Source organism: Pseudophryne corroboree, chromosome 5 (genome assembly GCF_028390025.1).
Source record: "Pseudophryne corroboree isolate aPseCor3 chromosome 5, aPseCor3.hap2, whole genome shotgun sequence".
Lineage (NCBI taxonomy): Eukaryota > Metazoa > Chordata > Amphibia > Anura > Myobatrachidae > Pseudophryne > Pseudophryne corroboree.
The window spans coordinates 521,133,108-521,156,407 of record NC_086448.1 but is presented as its reverse complement, the minus strand read 5'-3'; the positions used below and the strand labels follow the sequence as shown (position 1 = coordinate 521,156,407).

Here is a 23,300-nt window from a genome sequence, read left to right as displayed (position 1 = left end):
GAGAGAACGCAGCCACGTCCTCTCGCTCTCATCTCCAATACACGAGTGAAAATGGCGGCGACGCGCGGCTCTTTATATGCAATACAAATCTTGCGAGAATACGACAGCGGGATGATGTCGTTCGGGCGCGAACGTGTTAACCGAGCAAGACGGGAAGATCCGAGGCTGGATCGGACCCGTGTAAACCACGTGAAGTTCGGGGGGGTTCGGATCTCAAGGAACCGAACCCGCTCATTTCTAATAAATAGTAAATACTGCTAGTATATGCATGAAACTATACCAAATTAATAACAGAATCACAAAGTCCTGTGCAGTACAATGTAAAATACGTGTAATGTATAGTTTGAAGTGCACAGTCTGGATCCTGATCACTAGAGAAGAGGGTGGGTCCTCTGGCAGTGATCCCTAGAGGAGGGGGCGGGTCATCAGGCAGTGATCCCTAAAGGAGAGGGTGGGCCCTTAGGCAGTTATCCCTAGAGGAGGGGGTGGGTCATCAGGCAGTGATCCCTAGAGGAGAGGGTAGGCCCTTAGGCAGTTATCCCTAGAGAAGAGGGTGGGTCATCAGGCAGCGATCCCTAAAGGAGAGGGTGGGCCCTTAAGCAGTGATCCCTAGAGGAGGGGGTGGGTCATCAGGCAGTGATCCCTAGAGGAGAGGGTGGGCCCTCAGGCAGTGATCCCTAGAGGAGGGGGTCATCAGGCAGTGGGGCCCACTGGAGGTTCCCCTATACCCCTGAGGGCCAGTCTAATCCTGCAATTATATACCTCCCAACATGACCCATTCCTGGAGGGACAAAATACTCTGATCCTGTAGCAGTGTTTTCCCCTATGTAATTATAGTTTCTCTACATATTTTCTATTTGCTTAACCTGTAAAAAGACTAGCAGGCAATTTTATCTTGCTTATGAAAATGTTATTATCCAACATAAACATATTCAGTTCTTCTGCATTAACAAGGAGATGATCTCTCAAAATAGAATACAGTAACTACCCCACAAATATAGTTGGATTTTGATCTACTGTGACCAAACTTATATAAAGCTGTATAGCTGATACTTACATGTGCTCCTTTCTTTTGAGAAAGGGCAACTTACAGAGTGGTAAACATTGCATAAACATCGATAGCGCCATTTACCAAGTTTCCAAAGTTTAACTAGAGTTTAAATATGAGAAACACAAATGCATTTTTGTAAGGTGTTTGTTGTCATCTAGCTATAAAAATATGAGTATGTACTTACGATGTCTCCTGTGAACCCAGAAGGACCTTCAGAGCCATCAGGACCTGGGTCTCCCTGTTAGATAATTAATAGACCCCTATTTATAATCATGATAACATTCACCAATTATTAAGAAACATGTAATTGTGGCAGACTTTCCTATAAGCAATAAGTAGCTTATTGTGCTATCCCAACTACTCCACAAAATATCAACTGTACCTTGTAAAGAAAACCAAATACCTACAGACAGTTTTAATATAAGTAAATAGATTGGCATTGCTGTTACTAGGAATTTAGTCGATGACTGATTCTCTCTGACAACTATATAACAACAACTATATATTGGAGATAGCTACATAATAATAAACAAGCATGTGCATGCAAAACTATGTGCTTAATAATAAAATAAACAGCAATATTTCACAGGGGCATTTCTACCCCTTACCCAGGATGGCACTCGCCAGGGGCACCAACCACAAAGGGGGGGGGGGGGGGGGCGCCAGGCTGTGTAGCCCGCAACTAGGGTGTAGAGTAAAGCACCGGCAGTCGGCAGAGCGCCTCATTGTCCATGCTCTTGGTAATCCAGGCTGGCTCAGATAGACCTGGAAGTGGTGTAGAGCGTGGCCAGGCAGGTGATCTCATTCGGCGGGGCACACTCCGACCGCTAGGCCAGTACCCCGCATAACTGCCACCATCCGAAGCTCTCCTTGCACCCCTGAATTGCAGCAGCAGTGGGTCCACGTCCTCTGCCATCATCACGGACTGCAGGCTGGGTGCCAGGAGTGGGAGATGCAGATGGTGGTGCAGCTATACGGTCACCTAGCCTGGTGCAGTGGGATCAGCTGTGTCACAGGGAGAATGTCTGACAGTCTTTCGGCAGCCCAATGCTACACAACCCAATTTGGTAGTGATGAGTGGGGTGATGTGAGGTGTGTAATGATGAGGGTGGTAATGTGAGGAGGGTAATAAATGATGAGGAGGGTAATGACAATGGGGGGTTTGGGTGGGGAGCATGGGGAAAGAAAATGTAACTTAGTGTGTGTGTGTGAGAGTGTGTGTGAGTGTGTGTGGTGGGAGTTGCAGTACCTTACTTTGCCTGGGTGATCGGACTCCTAGATACACCCTTGACTTTTTATTCAATCTTCAATTTTACACAAAATGTTAAATTGGTATAATGATGCTTGTTCTTTTTTGGTTGTCAAGTGTGGGACATAGGTATTAACACTGTAAGATGAATCAGTATTGTTGGTGAATCTGCCAGTTAACCTATTAAAACCCATAATACGAAAATGTATATTTTCAAAATATTTATTGATAAACTTACTCAAACATTTAACAAATTATTACGTGTCCTATGTATAGTACATTGGGTCTATACTGTATGTCTACAAATATGTAGGAATAGTATTTTGTTGTGCACAAATGTATGTCATATTATCAGGACAATGGGTCTTAACAGGTTAATGACACATTAACTGAAACTTAGGGGTATTAAGCAGTGAAAAGAGTGGAGAAGTGACCAGTAGAGGAGTCGCCCATAGCAACCAATCAGTTTACTCTTATCAGTTTATAGAAAGTACCTGATCAAAGCTACCTGAAAGCTGATTGGTTGCTATCAGCAACTTCTTCACAGGCCCTCTTCTCCACTCTTTTCACTTTTTGATATACAGTATCACCTGATTAATGTTTTAAGAGAAGAGATTCAAAGCAATTCTAGCAATCTGAAGGAGAGCTGCATGTTGTTAGCACCTTTACATACCCTGGGCCCTGTATCACCCCTTCTTCCTTCTCCTCCTTTAGAGCCTCTGTATCCCTATAAAAAGAAAGAGGAAACAATGTTATATAGTTTTATTGGTACTTTAAATAGCAAATATTTATCTGCTCTATATGCATCTGTCTTAGTTCACCGTGCGAGTGTCTCTGAGGGAGTAATTTGCCTTCTAGACTGCAAGCCAGGGCCGTAACTAGGTGTGTGGGGAGGGAGCACCGCACATAGCGCTGAAAGGCAGGCGGCACTTGTCAATTATCTCTTTTAATTACTGTCACTTGCAGCTTCCCCCCTTTTTGAAGCACAGCACCTCCTGACATTCCTTGTCTCCTACCCTGACCCCTTCTGTTGCTAATACCTATACAACATTCATGAACTCAACTTGAGATTTCTTTCTTATGCAGTCACACTGTCCTTTATTACATTTCTAGATTCTGATATACCCGGGATTCAAACTCATTGCCTGTAGCATTGCAGTCAGACAATCTAATCATTGAGCTATCTGCCCTTGCATAGAAATCTAGATAATTCTAAGATAGAGAATTCTAACTATTTGAAGCCCTATTGGAAAAATGGGGGGGGGGGGGGGGGCGGCAATTCTCTCTCTGGCACAGGGCACCAAAAAGTCTAGTTATGGCTCTGCTGCAAGCATTATACTAATCTTCACTGACTTTACACCCATGTGTAGCATAAAAGGTGAGTCTCTCTTCTGGTTTTATGTGAGCACAGGAATATGTCACATCATGTGATAACATCACGGTGGTTGCGGCTGACATATATTAGTGTATTAATATTTATGCTATAAAGGTTCCATACTTTGCTGTTCAGTACACAAAACTACGGTACCTTATAGCATGAATATAAATACACTAGTGTAATAATTAATGGGACAAACAATACAGCCTCTAATAATTGGTCTACTGGATAATCTACAGCAGAGGTTCTCAAACTCGGTCCTCGGGGGCCCACACAGTGCATGTTTTGCAGATCTCCTCACAGAATCGCAAGTAAAATAATTAGCTCCACCTGTGGACCTTTTAAAATGTGTCAGTGAGTAATTAATACACCTGTGCAACTGCTGGGTTACCTGCAAAACATGCACTGTGTGGGCTCCCGAGGACCGAGTTTGAGAACCTCTGATCTACAGCATAGGTTCTCAAACTCGGTCCTCAGGACCCCACACAGTGCATGTTTTGCAGGTAACCCAGCAGGTGCACAGGTGTATTAATTACTAACTGACACATTTTAAAAGGTCTGCAGGTGGAGCTAATTATTTCACTTGTGATTCTGTGAGGAGACCTGCAAAACATGCACTGTGTGGGGTCCTGAGGACCGAGTTTGAGAACCTGTGATCTACAGGAATGGGACAGTGTAAGGTCACAGGAGGCACAGCTACTACAATAGGAACTACACAGCAAGCACTCTGATAGGCTAAGTCTCACTACAACCCAATCTTCCAGCTTTGTGAATGTTGTACTGTCGCTGGGGCCTTGAAAATAAATATTGCACATTGTATGCTCTTCTGCATTTTTATTACTTTAATTACTTACTTGTCTACCATGAATTCCAATATAACCTGTTGGTCCCTGGCTGCCCTTTTCCCCCTACAAAATAAAAGGCAAATTCAGATACTATTGCTATGCATCCAGTAAAGCAGTATTTATGTATTATGTGTATAGTCTTACTTTTGATCCAGGAAATCCAGAAAACCCTGGCTCACCAGGCAGGCAGTTGCAATTTTCATCAAGATCTGCACACTTAAGAAAAAATATAATGCTTATCTAAAACTATCCATATGCTGTTCAGTTTAGTTTTTTATATGCATAATATCTGAATACTCACCCTTTCATCTTTCTGCACAAAGAAAAAAATAACGTGTCAATATGTCTTTTAGGTAATATTCATTAAAACAAAATGCTTATTGCAGCATGACACATACGTACACACACATAAATATGCTCTAGAAATTATTTTTTCTTAAACAAATGAGTCTCTTTACTGCGCAGCAGTCACTTATTCCACGAACATAACTACAAAGGGTAGGTCCCGTCCATTTCCTATATAATGCTACAGGATATGGGGCTGAGAACTTGTAGCTGTCCAGAAATGATACTGTAACTTTTCAAGAGATGCAGAATGCATGTTCCACATTTTAAATCCCATACAGTATGTCTAATAAAGGAGATTCACCATACGCTTTCATTTACTATTATTGATTATTTATATAGCACTAATCATATTACACAGCATTATACACAAAATATGTTATGACCAGGGAAATTGGAAATCTGGGGTTTCTTTGTGTTGTCTTCTTCAACAGGTTGGGACTGCATTAATAGGCAAGGGTTGCCCGACTCATGATCTTCTACATATGGCCTGCTCTTCCAGCTGCAAGGTACCAACCCATTGCTTCTAACCTTTCCTGACATCATGACTTAAACGCTATTGAATAAACTGTATGTTGTTAATATTAAGCTATTATTACTGGCTTTGCAAGATATTATCAGTAAACAAACAAATATGTTATGGTTTAGTACTTCATAGCATATCCACCAGTCTGTGTTACAGGGCTACGAAACCAAATGAATACAACTTGACCTAATATAAAACAGCATTATAATATGTACAAATGTTGTATACATATAAAGGTTCCCCATCCCTTGGCAACATTTGAGGCATCAGACCGTGATGTCTATGCTATTAATGACCTTGTGAATGGACTACAGTAAGTAAGCCATATTTGCAAATGACACACTATACTAAATACAATTTTAATATAAACACAGAGCAGGGTAATAACTCCCTTGAAAAATAATTACACAGAATAACATATTGGGTGGGTAATTGGCAGGTTAGGTTCATTGTACATATATGTAAGACTCAGGAGTTGTTCTATGCACGGGCAAGCCGGTCGGGTGCCCGGAGAGCTGTGGCTTGAGGGCGCGGCCACAGTCAACCCGCAGACGCCCGCCGTTCACTCACACCCTGCATCCTGCACCCTGGCTGCCGCAGTGCTGTGTGGGTGCCCGCTGCAGTCGGCACCTCCCACTCAGCAGCAACTGCCGGAGCCCACTGCTGAGCTCGTGATTCCGGCTGAGGCAGTGTGCAGCTGTACGGTGCTATGGGAGAGATGTCATGACGTCTCTCCCATAGATCCGAGGAGCGTGCAGCCAGGTGGAGGACAGCAGCGGTGCAGAAGCAGGAGCAGGGCTGGTGAGTATTGTGGGTTTTTTTGTTTGTTTGTTTGTTTCTGTGTGTGTTTAAGCGACGCTACTAGGGGGCAGCACTACTGGAGGTATATCTAGACGGGGGCATATCTGCACCAGGGGCATTACTACTGGGGGCACTACTAATAAGGGTATTGCATAGGGCACTTAATAAGTGCAGTGTGTATAAGGGGCTACCTGGTGCAATGGGCTACCTGGCATAATGTGTATAAGGGGCTCTGCTCAACTGTGGTGTAATGTATGTAAGGGGCTCTAACATGGTATAAGGAGTACTACTGTGTGGTGTAATGTGACTGACGGACACTACTGTGTGGTGTAATGTGACTGACGGACACTACTGTGTGGTGTGATGTGACTGACGGACACTACTGTGTGGTGTGATGTGACTGACGGACACTACTGTGTGGTGTGATGTGACTGACGGACACTACTGTGTGGTGTAATGTGACTGACGGACACTACTGTGTGGTGTGATGTGACTGACTGACACTACTGTGTGGTGTAATGTGACTGACGGACACTACTGTGTGGTGTGATGTGACTGACTGACACTACTGTGTGGTGTAATGTGACTGACGGACACTACTGTGTGGTGTAATGTGACTGACGGACACTACAGTGTGGTGTAATGTGATTGACGGACACTACTGTGCGGTGTAATGTGAATTGGTACTATTTTGTGGCCACGCCCCTTCCCTATGGAGCCACACCCCTAATTTTTGGCGTGCTCCTTAGGCGCGCACTAACCCTATTTTGCCTGTCTGGGAGGGGGGACGGAAACTTTTGCCCTGGGCGCCACAAGGACTAGAACCGGCACTGGAAGACTATCTATTTAGAACAATTATGCATTGTAGAAATTAAATCGGGACACATGGGGAATTGAAGCTAGAAAAAGGATTTAGTTGTACTAACGGAAAAAATTTTTGGGTGCAGCACTCAGTGCCAGTCTGCTGCTGAAAAGGCATATATTCTAGTAAAGGGGAGACTGTCAATTGACCGCCTGTCGGGATACCAGCGGTCAGGATAACGATGCCAGAATCCCGACACCAGCAGAAATACCGGTGGTCGGAGTCCTGACCACCGGCTGGTTACCCCTCTTGGGAGGTGGTCCACACCACCACCCGGTGGGTAATAGAAACCTCTGGCGACCTAAGGTCGCCACCGGGCCCGAAGGGTGGCGAGAGCATCGAGCGCGCGAGGGGAAACGCTGCACTCGCCGCCGGGATCCCGTCTGTCGGGCTCTTGGCGTCTGTCTCCTGACCGCTGAGATCTTGTACTGATCCCTAGTAAAGTATATATATGCACAGGATGCAAACATGGTTTGACAACTATATAAGACACTAGCCAAACCACATCTTGACTATAAGTTCAGGGCTCCTGTCTTATAATGAGATCATAGAAGAACTTGAGAAGGTTTCAGTTTTGGCAACCTTATGGGGAACGGTAGGCAATAAGATTTCTTTAGCTTAATTTGAAAGAAAAAAAGACCTTAGAGGTGACAAAACTAACATGTTTAAAAGGGATGCGGTCAGAAAGTCGATGGTTATGTCGACAATTATGGTGTCAACAGCTAACATTTCAACATCTGCAAAAAAAAAGTTGACAATAGGTTTAGGTTAAGGATTAGGGCTAGGGACATACTTACCGCTGCAACTACAGTTTTGGGATATTAGCCTCAACCTACGACATTAGCTGCAGACTGTAAAGCTGCAACTGCAGGAACATTTTATGCAGCCACCACATTAAGGTTAGGTTCAATATAAGGTTTGCTTACTGCTGAAACAGCCACACAGCTGACTGTAGATTTTGTTAGCATGTCAACATTTCATTAGTGAATATGTTACACTCCCATGTCAACATGATGAATGTCAACAAATGTAACATTTGACAACATATACCAAACCTTGTATAAATGTATTCAAAGTAATACTAAGATTTGTCTAAACTTTTCATACCAAGGACTATGCTGATGGGGATACACACCAAAACTAGAGAATAGATTTATCTATTGCCAGCACAGTAAGGAATGTTTCAGAGTTGCAAACTTTCCTATCAAAAGGAGGTGTGGATACTATATGATTTAAATGAAGTTGTAGCTTTTCTTTAGCTATACTGATAAGCATCACTGATCCAGGATACTAGTGCCATTTAGGAAAGGGCACTAGTGCCATATAGGCCAGGGTACTAGTGCCATTTAGGCCAGGGTACTAGTGCCATTTAGGCCAGGGCACTAGTGCTATTTAGGCCAGGGTACTAGTGCCATTTAGGCCAGGGCACTAGTGCCATATAGGCCAGGGTACAAGTGCCATTTAGGCCAGGGTACTAGTGCCATTTAGGCCAGGGTACTAGTCCCATTTAGGCCAGGGTACTAGTGCCATATAGGCCAGGGCACTAGTGCCATTTAGGTCAGGGCACTAGTGCCATTTAGGCCAGGGCACTAGTGCTATTTAGGAAGGAAGGAAGCTTGGTGAGTTTAAATGCTCACTGTCTAAATGCAGGATTTTTTTTGTTCTCCATCCAGTCAGCATAATTTCTAGTTAGAAAAATATCTGTCTTTATAAAATTTATATTGTGCAGCTTTCTGGATGGTATTTTATGTTGCTATCACACATTTAAGGTACTAATAGACTCTTTGGCATGTTCTTATATAGGTTTCAACTGTAATAGGTCACCATTTGGCAAAAGTGCAGATTTTTTGATGATTGCTAATTGAGACTCAGGTGTCTATTTACTAAGCATTAGATGGAGATAAAGGGGGTCATTCCGAGTTGATCGCTCGCTAGCTATTTTTTGCAGCACTGCGAACAGATAGTTACCGCCTATATGGGAGTGTATATTTGCTTTGCAAGGATGCGATCGCATGTGCAGCCGAGCGGTACAAAAAAGTTTTGTGCAGTTTCTGAGTAGCTCAGAACTTACTTAGCCGCTGCGATCACTTCAGCCTGTTCTTGTCCGAAATTGATGTCAGACACCTGCCCTGCAAACGCTTAGACACGCCTGCATTTTTCTAACCACTCCCAGAAAACGGTCAATTGCCATCCACAAATGCCCTCTTCCTGTAAATTTCCTTGCGATCGGCTGTGCGAAGGATTTCTTTGTTAAATCCATCGCTCAGCAACGATCCGCTTTGTACCTGTACGACGCGCCTGCGCATTGCAGTGCATACGCAGTAGTTACCTGATCGCAGCGCAGCGAAAAATCCTAGCGTGCGATCAGGTCGGAATGAACCCCAAAGTGCATAGAGATAAAGTACCAGACAATGGGGTAAATTTACTAAGGTGGGAGATTTTTAGAACTGGTGATGTTGCCCATGGCAACCAGTCAGATTCTACTTACCATTTATCTAGCTGCTTCTAGCAGATAATAGATATAATCTGATTGGTTGCTATGGGCAACATCACCAGTTCTAACAATCTCCCACCTTAGTAAATTTACCCCAATGAGCTCCTAACTGTCATTTTTCAAACCCAGCCTGTGACATGGCAGTTAGGAGCTGATTGGCTGGTACTTTATCTCCATCCACTTTATCTCCGTTCAAGGCTTAGTAAATAGACCCCTCATCAAAGTCCTATGTGTATAAGAAAATTTTCCCCATGAACAGAGTAGTCTTTCAGTAGTTATTTCATTTAAAACAACTTATTTTTAGGGTTTTACGCAATCTAATGCAGATCTTCTTTATTAGATAGACACACTATTGAACAGTGACTTGACAGCTAGATCAACCAGGATCCACTATACTCACCACTGCGGGCAATTCACAGCAGGTGGCTTCTCCTGCTCTTAATGCATCTGCCGAAAGCTCAAGCTGTTGTAAGTCAACCTACAGCAAGGAATTAAAATGATTAGTTTCCCAGCAGAATACATGTATAACAGACTTACAGTATAAAAAGATAACGATGAAAAAAAAGTTGGTAAGCCTTTTATTTAAAATGAAATAAAAATAGACTTTACAATACTGCAAGGTAGAAACATTGGGCCTGATTCTGAGTTGGGGGCAGTGGAGTGATGTCTTTCATCTGTGAATGAGCCTAAGTCGCACTGTGTATGTGTCCCCATTTTGTTAGTACAGAGAAAATTTTGACACAAGGTAACATAGATGTAAAGGGTGTTCCTGGACCATGACTGGGTCTGGGAGGTAACTTGTGTAAAAAGATGCATCGAGATGCCGCATCATAAGGGGAGCGTTGCACGTGTGTCATGGGTGTGTAGCTGAGAGTAGTTGCATATAAAGACACACAGCTGCACACATAGGAGATCATACTCAAATGGGGAAACTGCGCTTCCCATAGGGCTACAGCAAGTTACGATGGTGCATCTATACACACACCAAACAGTAATGCAGTGTCTCTAGTAGCTATGAGTGGGTGTCTCTGTCCTTGTACACTTTTATGACTGGATGTACACCACGGAAGGGCTTTGTAGTGTCGTGAGGAGGGCCGCAACTGCGTCTGACTCTGAATCGGGGCCTAGTGTTGTGTATCTGTACAGTGAAAATGTTATTGCAATGATATTCAATACTGTGGTCATTTACACATAATACCATGATGTATTTTATCTTTTTCCAGGTATCCTAATGGAGGGCATGTGGCTGTGGTTTGTGAAATGGAAAAGATGTACCAGATGTAATGACTGAGGCCTAGAAAAATCTGAGAGGCAGTTGTATATGTATACGTGTCTATAAAGGTGAGGGCGCATATACACAAAAACGTAGAGTTTGTGACGTGGTTTGGCTCCGGTGGTGTCAGGGACAAAGGCCAGTCCACTGCTTGCTCTTATCCCTGAATTACTAAAGTTTAAAAAAAAACTTCTATAGCTGGCATGAAATCAGATTTGCTGCTGTGCCGTATGTTATTGCAGAGCATAGGCCACACAGCTTTTTGTTTTGCAAGATAAGGTAATCCTTATCTTGCAAGTATAAGGGGTATATATCTATATGTAATAGGTTCTGATTTGCTAGAACCCTCACAATTTGGCAATATACTGATAAATTTAAAGCAGCAATATGTTTTAAGTCAAACCAACCTCTTTTCAGCTTATAGCAAATGATGGCTTTAAATTTCTCAGTTATATTGCCAAAATCATACCGGTTCCAGCAAATCAGAACCTACTGTATACCCTTAAGAATGTTCCTGTTTATGCTGCAAGAAACCTCCATTCTGACAGTTGTCCATGTAAGTACAAGGGACATGTTATGCTTGGATGGGGCACGCTCTCTATATTTTGTGGCAGACACTAGACTGCTAACTGTATTATAGCACTAGGAAGCTCTCTGTATTGTGTGGCAATCAAAATGATGCTCTGTGTATTGTGTGGTTGTCAATAGAAAACTGTATTCTGTGGCGGACACAAAGAAGATTTCTGTATTGTATGGTGGCCAAAAGGATGCTCTATGTATAGTGTGGCAGTCACAATAGTGCTTTCTGTATTGTGTGGCAGTTACAATGATACTTTGTATACATTGTGTCACTAGAACGCTCTATGTATTATATGGTGGTCACTAGAATGCTTTTTGTATTTTAGGCAATGACAACAATGCAAAGATACACTCTCTATTGTATAGTGTTCACTAGCATGCTCTCTGTATCCTATATTAGTTAATGAAATGCTCTCTGCATTGTATAAGAGTCACTAGGCTGCAAAGTTTTTGGTACAGGTACAGTAGGCAGGCAAATGTTTCAATTTATCTTGACCCTGCCTATCTTTGTGTTGGCCCACCTCTGGTTAGAATGATTTTATATGTATATCGTTCACTTACATTAACTGTTGCATCATCTTTGATCCTCCGAGCCAAAGTGCTAATTCCATCTGTCTTAACTGTACCATACAGACTGACTGGAGAAGATCCAACTTGCTTGCAGTCAACATAGAGCGTTAGCTGATCTCGCCGGACGCTCAAAGACAGTTTGTGCCATTTTCCATCAAAGAGTGACTCCACGTTCTCAAATGTTGTGACCTTGTCTCGTCCTGTGGCAGCTGCATTGTATACATCTACTGCATTCATTTCACCATAAAGACGCAACCTAAATTGTTCAGCCCCATTCTTTGATTCAAGATCCCATAGGTTCCACATTTCTTCAATTGCGCTTTCCCTCATTCTGAATGTGGAGGTCAGAGAAAATTCCTGTGGTAATCCATAGGGGAAAATCAGCCTATAAATGTGAGAGACAACAAACAAAATTTAAATCAGAATCAGATTATTATTATCACCTACTTTTCCAATAAATCAGTAATACTATGTGGGATGAGCCATGATCACAAAAACCTTTGGAGTATACCAGTAAAGACCACAGGTAAAATGTAAATGCCTGCGAGAAACAAGTGGTGTGGTACTTTATAAGATTTTTAAAGCAGCAATCATTTACATGGCAAAACCAACCTGATTTTGCTATGCAAATAATCGCCGCTTTAAAAGTCCGTCCAGACTCGCATAGAGTCCTGCACCTCCAGCTTCTGTCAGGCTATTACATTTTATTGCATATTTGAAAAAAAGAAGCCTGCACCACTAATATGCAATGTGCTAGGGATACAAACAAAACTATATTAGCTGTACAGTTTGGTATCCGTTTGGATGGTCGACCATGTTATGGTCGACAGTCATTAGGTTGACCACTATTGGCCGACATTGACATGGTCGACATTGACACATGGTCGACACATGAAAATGGTCGACGCATGAAAGGACGACACATGAAAAGGTCGACATGATATTTTTTTTTTTATTATTCTTTTTTAAACCTAACCTTCCCCACTTGATGGGTTAGGCATCAAGTGGGGAAGGTTAGGTTTAGTCAGCGGGGAGTGAAGGGTTAGGGTTAAGTCCCACCCACGAGGGTTAGGTTTAGGCACTCAAAAGGGAGGGTTAGGGTTAGGGTAGGGGGCAGAGGAGGGTTAGGGGACTTTAGAGGGGGCTGTCGGTATTCTGATGGAAGGGATGCCCCTGTTGGTATTCTGACCGCTGGCATCCCGTCCATCAGTAAATCATACTGAACCCCTGATATCTAGCACAGAGGACTAAGCAGCTGACAGTTGGGCATATCCTGTAGTTTGAACTAAGCCCCAAATTATTTGATCATGTACATAAATCAATTATTCAAAATTAACAGGTCCATTTGTTAAATGATCAGGCTTGAAAGGCAGTATCACATGGAGCTCAATTAGTGCACTAAGCCAATATCCACCCACAAATACAGATTGTGGCATCAGTCAACTTGATATCGAGTACATTTGGTCAAAGTTCAATCATTCCTGATAGGGTTTAATCAAGTTTGCTGGTAGTTTTCCAGCTGACAGAGTGATGTTTGGCACTTTATGCAAATATTGTTAGACTGGCAGATTATTAGGGGTAATTTTTCCAAGCTTGGAAAAAGATAAAATGGAGGGAAATAAAGTATCAACCAATTAGGCTGTGTTTGAAAAATGACAATTAGTAGCTGATAGGTTGGTTCTTTATCTCTTTACAAGCTTTGATAAATTTCCCCCTCAATGTCGCACAGCTAGATTTACAGACAGCGTCTGAATTTAATAATATATATATACATTACCGTGATTGTCTTGTAACATGTGCTCTAGTTCCAAGCTGATAGGCTTTCAAATTACTTTGTGATCCTGTAGTGATTCTCACTCCAGAGATACTGGCCACCCGAAATTCTTCAATAAAATTTGTTGCTAAAGACAGTACGTAAAGACAGATGAGCAAACTTTATAAGTATTACTGTATCTACTACTGTATAAGCATAATAAAAGTTTAAACATATTCATGATCAGTGAAGGTGGATACTAGGGGGAACAGTGTACCAGGAAGCCCTGAGAAACCAGGGGGCCCAGGCCACTCAGGAGCCTGTAAAGTACCATCAACCACCAACCCTAAAGAGAGAGCATACAGCAGGGTTTACATTACTTTTTCCTGAATTACAGTACTATCTGACATATTAGAAACATACATAGTTACTTTTTGCTGTTCCCCCAACGGGGACCTGGGTGCTGGTGTAGGGGGCATAGTATCACAATTCATGTTATCATGGCCCTGCCCTTTGCAATATGCCATGATGTGCAACATCACCCATCTAGGTGTGGGACTTAATTATGCAGTTCAATCAGCATGGTGTCATTACACCCCAATCCTGCCCCGTTCTCTGTGTCAGTGGGTGGAGCCAGGAAATGGATGGATCGCAGAAGTGTGCGAGCCCGGCAGGGTGGACTACTCTTCTGGGAGCATGTGAGATTTCACCAATATTTATGAGTCACCAACACATTCCAAGTGAGTAGGCAAGTAGGATCTGAGTCTTTCATTAAAATAAAAACGTAAAAAGGGTATCATAATGAAGTGGGAATCATAGCCTCTACATCACTAACAATCTGAATAAAATATAATTAAGCAAGTAAAATAAATACCCTCATCTTGATTGGAAAGCTCTGGCACTGGAAGAATGTCTTCGGTTTCACTTGTAGTAGTATGATGGTAATATGGAAGTCTTGTTGTAATTGGAGTTACATCTCTTGCTGCAAAAAACGATTCTGTAGGAGATGGATAGGGACCGGATTCTTCTGTTTCAAGCTGAGTATCGGGATAATAGCCAGAAAACGTAACTTCATCTGGAACGTCTGTTGCTGTAATTAAGTAATCATCTCCTGATTGGTGGCCATTGTATGGACCTCTGTCATAATCATATTCTTCTGAATATATCTCTTCCTGGAAATCATTGTCACCTAGTTGTAGAGAAGAGAACACATCAGGGGAAGGACTTACTCCCTCTGCCGAGCATTACAATGGCAAGGATCACCTTATTTAGTTTCCAAATCTGTATGTGTATCAATCTTTCTGATCATGTCTACTGACCCAAGCATCATTTTTTACACTTTAGGGCTGATTCAGAGGTGGCCGTAGAAGGGGCTGCATCTACAACTACTGACAGTCACTAATCTGCGACTTTATACAAACTCTTACCCTGGTGTACACCCTTGCGTCTGACTATGTAGGGACTGAGATGCCCACTTTCAGCACATGCACACGCTGTAATACCGATTGGGGCTTATTCAGACGCCCCTATCAGTTGCACCATCAAAACTTGTATACGTTCTATGGCAGGTGCAGTTTCTCCATACAACCATGGCCTCCTATGTGAGCAGTTGAGCGCCTGTGTACACAACCGCTAACCCCCCGCACATCCTCATCACTCCACAAGACACGCCATCTCCGTGTGTGCACTAAGCTACCTCCTTGTCACCGTCCAGAAAAGCTCACTACATTTTCAATACACTTGTTCATGCGTGCACTTCATATTATACCTGCGACTCTGTATAGACACAGTTGAGATGCATGCACAGCAGCAAAACATCGCTCCACTTCGTCCGACATCGGCAGTGCGCCACCTCTGAATCAGCCCCTTTGACTATTGTATGAACTGACCACTTTTCCAATGTATGACCAAAATCTACAGGATGCAATAATACTTAACTATTGTATAAGGTACCATGTTCTAAGGGTGTGATATGATATCCCGATAGTCGGGATGCAGGCGGTCACATGACCCGACTTTTAGAATGTCGACAGGGGATGGGGTAATTAATTTACCCCTCCCTTGCCCCCTACCCTAACCCGCCTGGGGTGGTGGCTAGGGCTAAGATAGTGGGGGCTGGTGGCTACAGCTAATCTCAGCGGGTGGAAGCTATATATACTATATATACCATGAGGTTTTAGAAAATGTGTTTTATTAAAATGTCTTGTGACTTTTGAACTCCAACGATAAGTCTGTGCATAATTTTTGCTGCTCCAATCTATTCCAATTGTTGATTATTACTAATATGTGTATGTATTAGAAGATATTGATTGTTATGTCAATGTCTTTGACTTATCTTTCTTTTCCTGTAAGGCATTTGATGATACTTCAATAAAACGTTTTTAAAAAAAATGTCTTGTGACTTGGTTTATTAATCACTTTGCAATTGTCGGCAAATGTTATTTTACAAATACACCTTTGCAAAGGGTATGACATTAAACACAGTGTGTAAGCCCCCCTCGCCCCCATATTGTTGCTATGTGTTAAAATAAAATAATTTAGATTTGCCAGTGCAGCTGTCTTCTTCATTCCAATAATATTAATTGTAATTTAGAATACATAAAGTTGAGATTGTTGTATGCATCCTTTCAACGTTGTTGTTGCAGCTTGTCAGTCATCTAGCTATTTACTGACCCATTTGGTCATTATTTATTCTAACAAGCAGTGATTGCTGCAATTACGTGGAAATGGCTGTTAACGTTAATTTCCCTTATGTCATATTGCAGATTCCATTGCAGACAGATTAAGGATCATTTTGTTAGACGCCTTTCAAGGACAGACAAATATCCTTGTACAGGTCAGGAGGTTACCCTCGTCATAGAAAAGTTGTGTAATTAGACAGACTAGTAAATGTGAATGCATGCTTTACTTTCATAGTAAATATTATTTTCATATCATAAAAGACTAAGTTGATTTAGAGCAGACTTGCAACCATCGCATAAAGGGTGGTCTCTGTCCATTATAATTTTACTACTGCATCATGGTTAAACTATATCACTTAGGCACCGTGTCTTATAAAGTGACATTATCATGAATTATGGTATTTAAGTGTTTCCTGTAATAAGTGTTACAAAAATAAATAATCAAATTCATGTTTTCTCTGTGTTAATGAACCTACTAAGTTCACTGATTCTTCTAAGACACATTGTCAATACAGAATTTCTCTCTGTGCGATAACTCTCATTTCATTTACTAAGCTCGTCTGACTCTCAAAGCTGTACTGTTGGAAGCAGTTAGTCCTGATGGGTGTAGTACTGCTGACCGGCGGTCTCCTGACCGCCGGTCAGCTTACCGACGCTGGGATCCCGGCAGCATACCGACGCCGGTATCCCGGCGGGGAGGGGCGAGTGCAGCAAGCCCCTTGCGGGCTCGCTGCGCTCGCCACGCTGCGGGCTCGGTGGCGACCTGCGGTCGCCACGGGTTCTATTCCCACTCTATGGGTGTCGTGGACACCCACGAGTGGAAATAGTCCCTGTTGGTCGGCATGCCGACCGTCGGGATAGTGACCCGTCGGGCTGGTGGAGGAGGTCATGTGACTGTCGGTCAGCTGACCGGCGGTCACATGAATACCACCCGTCCTGACGAGTTACTGAGACTTGTAGGCCATACAGTACCTACTCTCCCTGACTGTCAGGGAGACTCCCTGATATAGTATCAATCTCCCTGACTCTGTGAAGAGTCTCGAAATCTCCCTGATTACACCTTAGCCCCATTGTGTTGTTATTCTATTCATGGGACAAACAATAATATAGAAATATATACATTCAGAAATATATACATTCAAATGGGATCATCAGGCCTGTTTCTCTGCATTGGTTATAAGGCACAATGGGGTAGATGTATTAAGCCAGGAGAAGTGATAAAGAATTGATAAGAAGAAGGTGATAACGCACCAGCCAATCAGCTCCTACCTGTCATTTTTCAAACCTGTAAAATGATTGGCTGGTGCGTTATCACCTTCCACTTATTACTTCTTTATCACTTCTCCAGGCTCAATACATCTGCCCCAGATCTCTATGGCTAAACACATTTTACATTAAATATATTAAATAAGGTTTCTCAGTGCCTATTCATCAACAAGTAGATCTAGCGAACTGCTTTGGGGCTCATGTACATATCCGTGCTTATAGGTGTTACTTTCCCAATCTCCCTGAAGGCAAGATGTACTAAGCCTAGAAAAGTGATTAAGTAGAGAGAGATAAACTACCAGCCAATCAGCTCCTAACTGTAATTTTTCAAACATAGCCTGTAACACGGCAGTTAGGAGCTGATTTGTTGGAACTATATATTCTCATCATTTTATCACAATCTAAGTCTTAGTACATCTTCCCCAAGAGAGATACAGTATATGCTAAGCAATGGTTTTGTCAAACCTCATGTATTTTGGCGCCTCAGTATGTGGTTTGTAAAATCATGCAATTTATAAAAAGACCAACCTGCATAATAACGCACAGAATGGTAGATCACATGGTTTGAAAACACAATCCCAATTCTTATACAAAGAACATATACAAACTGTTCCATCTGTTCAGCCTCTTCTTAGAAGTAGCTCTGACAAGCTAAATAGTTCAAATCAGGTGCTATCTTTCCTGTCATAACAGCAACTAAATAAGTAAATGGCGTAAAAAAGTCATAAGCTCCCTTACATCTAGTCAAAGCCCAGGCTACTAAGAATTCGGCCAAGTCCTCTAGGAAAAAAAGAGGGCACAAAAAAATTGGGACCCACCACTTATAGAGTACTTGGCATGTGCTGATTGGCACTGAACCACTCTTGAGAACCCTGGATGGTAAGTACCAGGGTAATACTCTGAAAATACAGTGCATGCTACTGCAGCACTACAAGTGCCAGCATGCAAACTGCAGTGCCACAAGAGTGTGCACTAGAATTGTTGGCCAAATCCCAATATAAATAGTACAGTAACCGATCTAAGGTACATAAAGAATTGTGCCAAAGTCCTAATATAAAGTTCCCCTGTCCTTACAGATATATAAAGAATTAAGGTGCATACACACGGTGCGATGTAACCTTACGTAAGGAAAGTTAGTGCAAATCGCACCATGTGTACACAGCTGGCGATACCGATGCGCGCTCCCTTGGGGTCGGTATCGCAAGAAAAGATAGACTGTGCAAGTCACTCTTGACTATATTGTGTACAATCTAGTACATAGTATAGTTAAAATTGGCACTTAGTTAAAATCTCACATAGTCAAAATCTCAAGTAAAGAGAGTCAACATCGGTGGTTCAGGGGATACGGGGAGTTCAGGGGAAATTGCAAAGTCACCGTGTGTATGCACCTTAAGCCTCATCCCAGCATAAAGAAGAGTGCGCCCATTGTAATATATAAAGAATAGTGCCACTGTAGAATTATAAGAAATAATGTTCCTGTAATATTAAAATAAAGAATAATGCCATTTACACTTTGAAAATAAATACTAGTGCCATTATAATAATATATTATTAGGACTGTCTCATTTACCTTTCTTTCTTGGATTAATGTAAACCAAATTGAAGATAGATAAACCATATGGGTAAATAAAAAATGCTTAATGAACTGAACATTCTGCTCCCAATGAGCACCCGACTCACAATAAATTAGGCTCCAGTGGCCCAGTCAGCATTAGGTTATGACAGGCTGGTTTGGGGACAATATAACATGGAAACCTGCAACTTGGGGTCCCCTTCCTTAATGTCAACCAGAACTAGGCTGTTTAGCACATTAATGAACTCCTATGTTCAGTATATGAGTGTATGTGTGTGTTTATCTATGTATCTTAGCAGGGGCCGTAATAGGGTGGAACTGTATAACCTCAGTTGCAATTGGAGGCACTACTTTGTGTAATATGAATCAGGGGCACAGGGGTAGATTGTGCTTCTGTGTGGCATAATTTAAGTTGAGGGTACTATTGTGTGACCACGCCCCTTGTGAGACCACACCCCTTTTGCAGAACATGCCATTGCTGCGCACTGTGTACCTTTCTAAAGTATGGTAGGGAGGGCACAAATGTATAGTTTGCGGGGGGCTCCAACACCCTAGCATCACCGTCACCTAATGGGGTTGTAGGTGTCGGGAGAAATTAATTCCAGCACCTCTCCAGGACCACTTTAAGCCATGTACCTATTTAATAAAGCATGCATAGAATAAATTAATAGTCAAACAGCAGTATTTTTCCTATAAAAGGGAATATATGTGTATATGAGTGTGTTATGAATATGTGTGTTACTTTATATGTATATGAGTGTATGTATCTATGCTGGCTATAACAGAAATAGGGCTCAAACAATCCAACACGACTTCCCTTGCAACACTCACACACACCTCCAGGCCTGGTAACAGTAAAGGAGGTGGGGTTGGAATATTATTGTCCCAATTTTTCCCATACACAGTTCTATTGCTGGTTCATATTTACATAATTTGAAATATATTATATTAGGATTTTCGCCCTTTTCTCTCTGCATGTTGTTGATCTATCGCCCACCTGGCAACACAAACAGTTTCTGGAAGATTTTTCTGCTTAGCTCCCACACTTCTTATCCTTTGACATCTTTACCATCCTTATGGGTGATTTCAATATCGCTATTGACAGTCTACAATCTCCCCATGCCTCTAAACTACTTTCGCTATCTCCTCTCTCGGCCTCACCCATTGGACTGACCTCTCATCAGGAGGGCCACTGCCTTGATCTTGTATTCACCAGACTATGCTGAGTTTCTGAATTCACTAACACTTTTATCCCTCTCTCAGGTAACAACCTTGGGGGTTATTCAGAGATGGATGCAACTGCTACGTTCACATGCAGCAGGCGCGCCATAGTGTGCATGCCCAACCCTTCACTATACGATCGCATCCTATAAGGTTGACCAGCGATGGGCATCTGGGGTTGGCGATGTGGTGATCGGGAAATGCAGGTGTGTCATGGTCATTATTGGGAATGGCCTATGACGTGGCCTGCTTTTCCTGCATATTGAAACATGGCAGGGGTTGACCTCTATTCGATGCATTCACAATGAAATTGTGTCCGCACTGCGAGGTGGCGCCACACATGATGGGCAGCCTTGCCCTGTGCTGGACCCCCAGCATGTGAGTAAATGGACTCAGATCTTGCTGTGGAAGCAAGATCTGCGTCCATCTCTGAATAACTCTCCTTATCACCTGCATGCTCTCCACCATTACCTCAAACTCAATGTCACTGAAGTTTACCAAGCCTCTCAAACCCGTAGAAATATTAAAAAGATTAATTTTCAAGAACTATCCACATCTCTGCAACAACTATTCTCACAGATTTCTACATTCACCTCTCCTGAGACTGCTGCATTACACCTGATCCAGACTCTAGAAATAGCACTCGATTAAGTAGTTCCAGCTACCCATCACACTCCACATAGACTTCGATGTCAACCATGGACCTCTATATTCACAAGACATCTGAAAAAACTATCACAAAGTAGAATGTTAGTAGTGTAAATCTCATATTCCAATGACTTCCGCTAATATATTTACCACTCTTATCGTAATGCTCTGAACACTACTAAACAAACACATTTTCAATCTCTCATCTCTGTTCAAGTCTCTAACCCCAAGCGACTTTTTAAAACATTGAAATCACTTCTCATGCCTCCCTCACCAATCCCACAAGCTACTATTAGCGCACAAGATCTCGCTTCCTATTTCAAGGACAAGATTGATAAAATCCTAAATGAAATGGTATGCTCTTCCACAGCCAGTGACCTGCTCAATTCCCATCCTGAACCCTCTAACACCTTCTCTTCATTTGATCCCACAAATGAAGATAAAGTATAGTCTAGGCTGTGAAGCTGTGTTAGTGTAAAGTGTGATGAAACATTAATATGAATATCGGAGATAGACCGGAGACCCTTCAACTGATGTGACCCACTCACCAGAGATAAACAGGAGACAAAGAGAGGAACAACTTATTTGCCTCTTCCAAAAAGACTGCAATCGACATACAACAGTAAAAACCATCTCCATGTTTATATATCTGAGATTCCCATCTACTGTATCTCTGGCTACACTTTTTACACTCCAAGAAAGTTTGTCTGAAACTGTGATCCTGTCTGCAATGCAACACCCCCTCTGCTAATAAGATTGCTGAACATACTGATGAAGACACCTCCCTCTGAGCAAGCTGATAGAGTGTGTAGGATTAAGAACATGATTGACAATGCCTACAATCAGCAGGGCCTTGCTTGCATCTGATTAGAATGCATTTTAAGGATGTAATTTCAAGGATGCAGTTAATACCGGATTTGGACTTTGGACTACTCTAGATTATAAAATGAAACAATTTTTACAAACACTGCAGCTCAGGATCATTATGTGGCCTCTCCTCACCTCTACCATGAGAATACAAAGACCAGGCCTACCACCCCCTCTGGCTGAGAACATCAGGACTGCCACAAGGCCTATCCCTCAAGGTGAGCAGGGATCTGTGTGAGGAGAGCACCAGGACCAGGTTCAGCAGGGACATTTCCATCTGACTTTAGTGTGCTCCTCACATTTTCATACCCACCCATACTGCTCTGATGAGACCAGGACTTTTATAATTTTGTCAAAATAATGTAATCCCAATTTCCCCCCTTTCATTGGTTACCTGCAAATGTGTTCTTTTCATGAGCTCGGCCCTCCCAACAGCATACTTCCACCCCACTGTGTGCTATTCCTGTAATGTGTACATCCACTGATTGCACACCCTGAGAGCGGCAACCTACGCAGTGCACCCAAGATAGTTGTTTTGGATGGTGCCTGCATGAGCAGGATGTACTTCCCGTGGATCTTTCCATACTACAACACAAGTGTCAGTTTTCCCATATATGCATTGGGCCCTTGTATGGCTCACCTCCCACAGTGTATACTTCATAGTGCGCCCAATATGGCTGCCTCATCTAGTATGCTTGTGGATGGGATGGAAAATACATGGACCTGACAGTTTTTTTGGGACCCTACTCTGAGCGTTAGGATTCTGCAATTACCCCATTTTGTGTCATCTCTTCTAGGGATAGACTACTCCACCCAGGGTAATTCTATGCAGTGCTCCCGAGATGGCTGCCTCACCTGGTACCTTGTGAGAGTGAAATACACAACCCGTGGAAGTTACTACTCATAATGCCATGCAGCAAGCCATGTTGCAGTATACTGCATCTGTATAGCTTCCCTTATGCATTATAAAAAGGGTCCACGGCGGATATCAGTAATGTAGCTTACAGAGAGATTAGCAATGCAGTGTATGGTATAGAGATGTCAGTGATGTAATATATGTTATAGAGAGTTCAGTAGTGTAGGTTATACAGAGGTGAGTAATGTAGTGGTGGGGCGGGTATAGAGAGGCCAGTGATGTAGGGGTATGTATAGATGAATCAGTAGTGTAGCTTATAGTGGGGTCAATAATATACTGCAGGGTATAGTGATGTAATGTAGAGTATAGAGAGTTCAGTAGTGTAAAGTATGGAGGGGTCTGTAATGTAGTGTAAGGTATAGAGGCGTTAGTCTTGTAGTGTAGAGTGTAAAGAATCAGCGA

At 42.5% G+C, this 23,300-nt stretch overlaps 1 protein-coding gene across 1 annotated transcript in view; it reads right to left on the bottom strand.

The window, feature by feature from the left end:
- Positions 1 to 3,476, bottom strand: part of LOC134929624 (collagen alpha-1(I) chain-like) — a 70,855-nt gene extending 67,379 nt beyond the window's left edge. Inside the window, exons 1-4 of the mRNA XM_063925209.1 lie at positions 3,406 to 3,476; positions 2,974 to 3,027; positions 2,301 to 2,355; positions 1,236 to 1,289 (exon numbers count right to left, since the gene is read on the bottom strand). Coding sequence (XP_063781279.1) covers positions 1,236 to 1,289; positions 2,301 to 2,355; positions 2,974 to 3,027; positions 3,406 to 3,476 — 234 coding nt within the window. The remainder of the gene's footprint in view (positions 1 to 1,235; positions 1,290 to 2,300; positions 2,356 to 2,973; positions 3,028 to 3,405) is intronic.
- Positions 3,477 to 23,300: the final 19,824 nt, after the last annotated feature.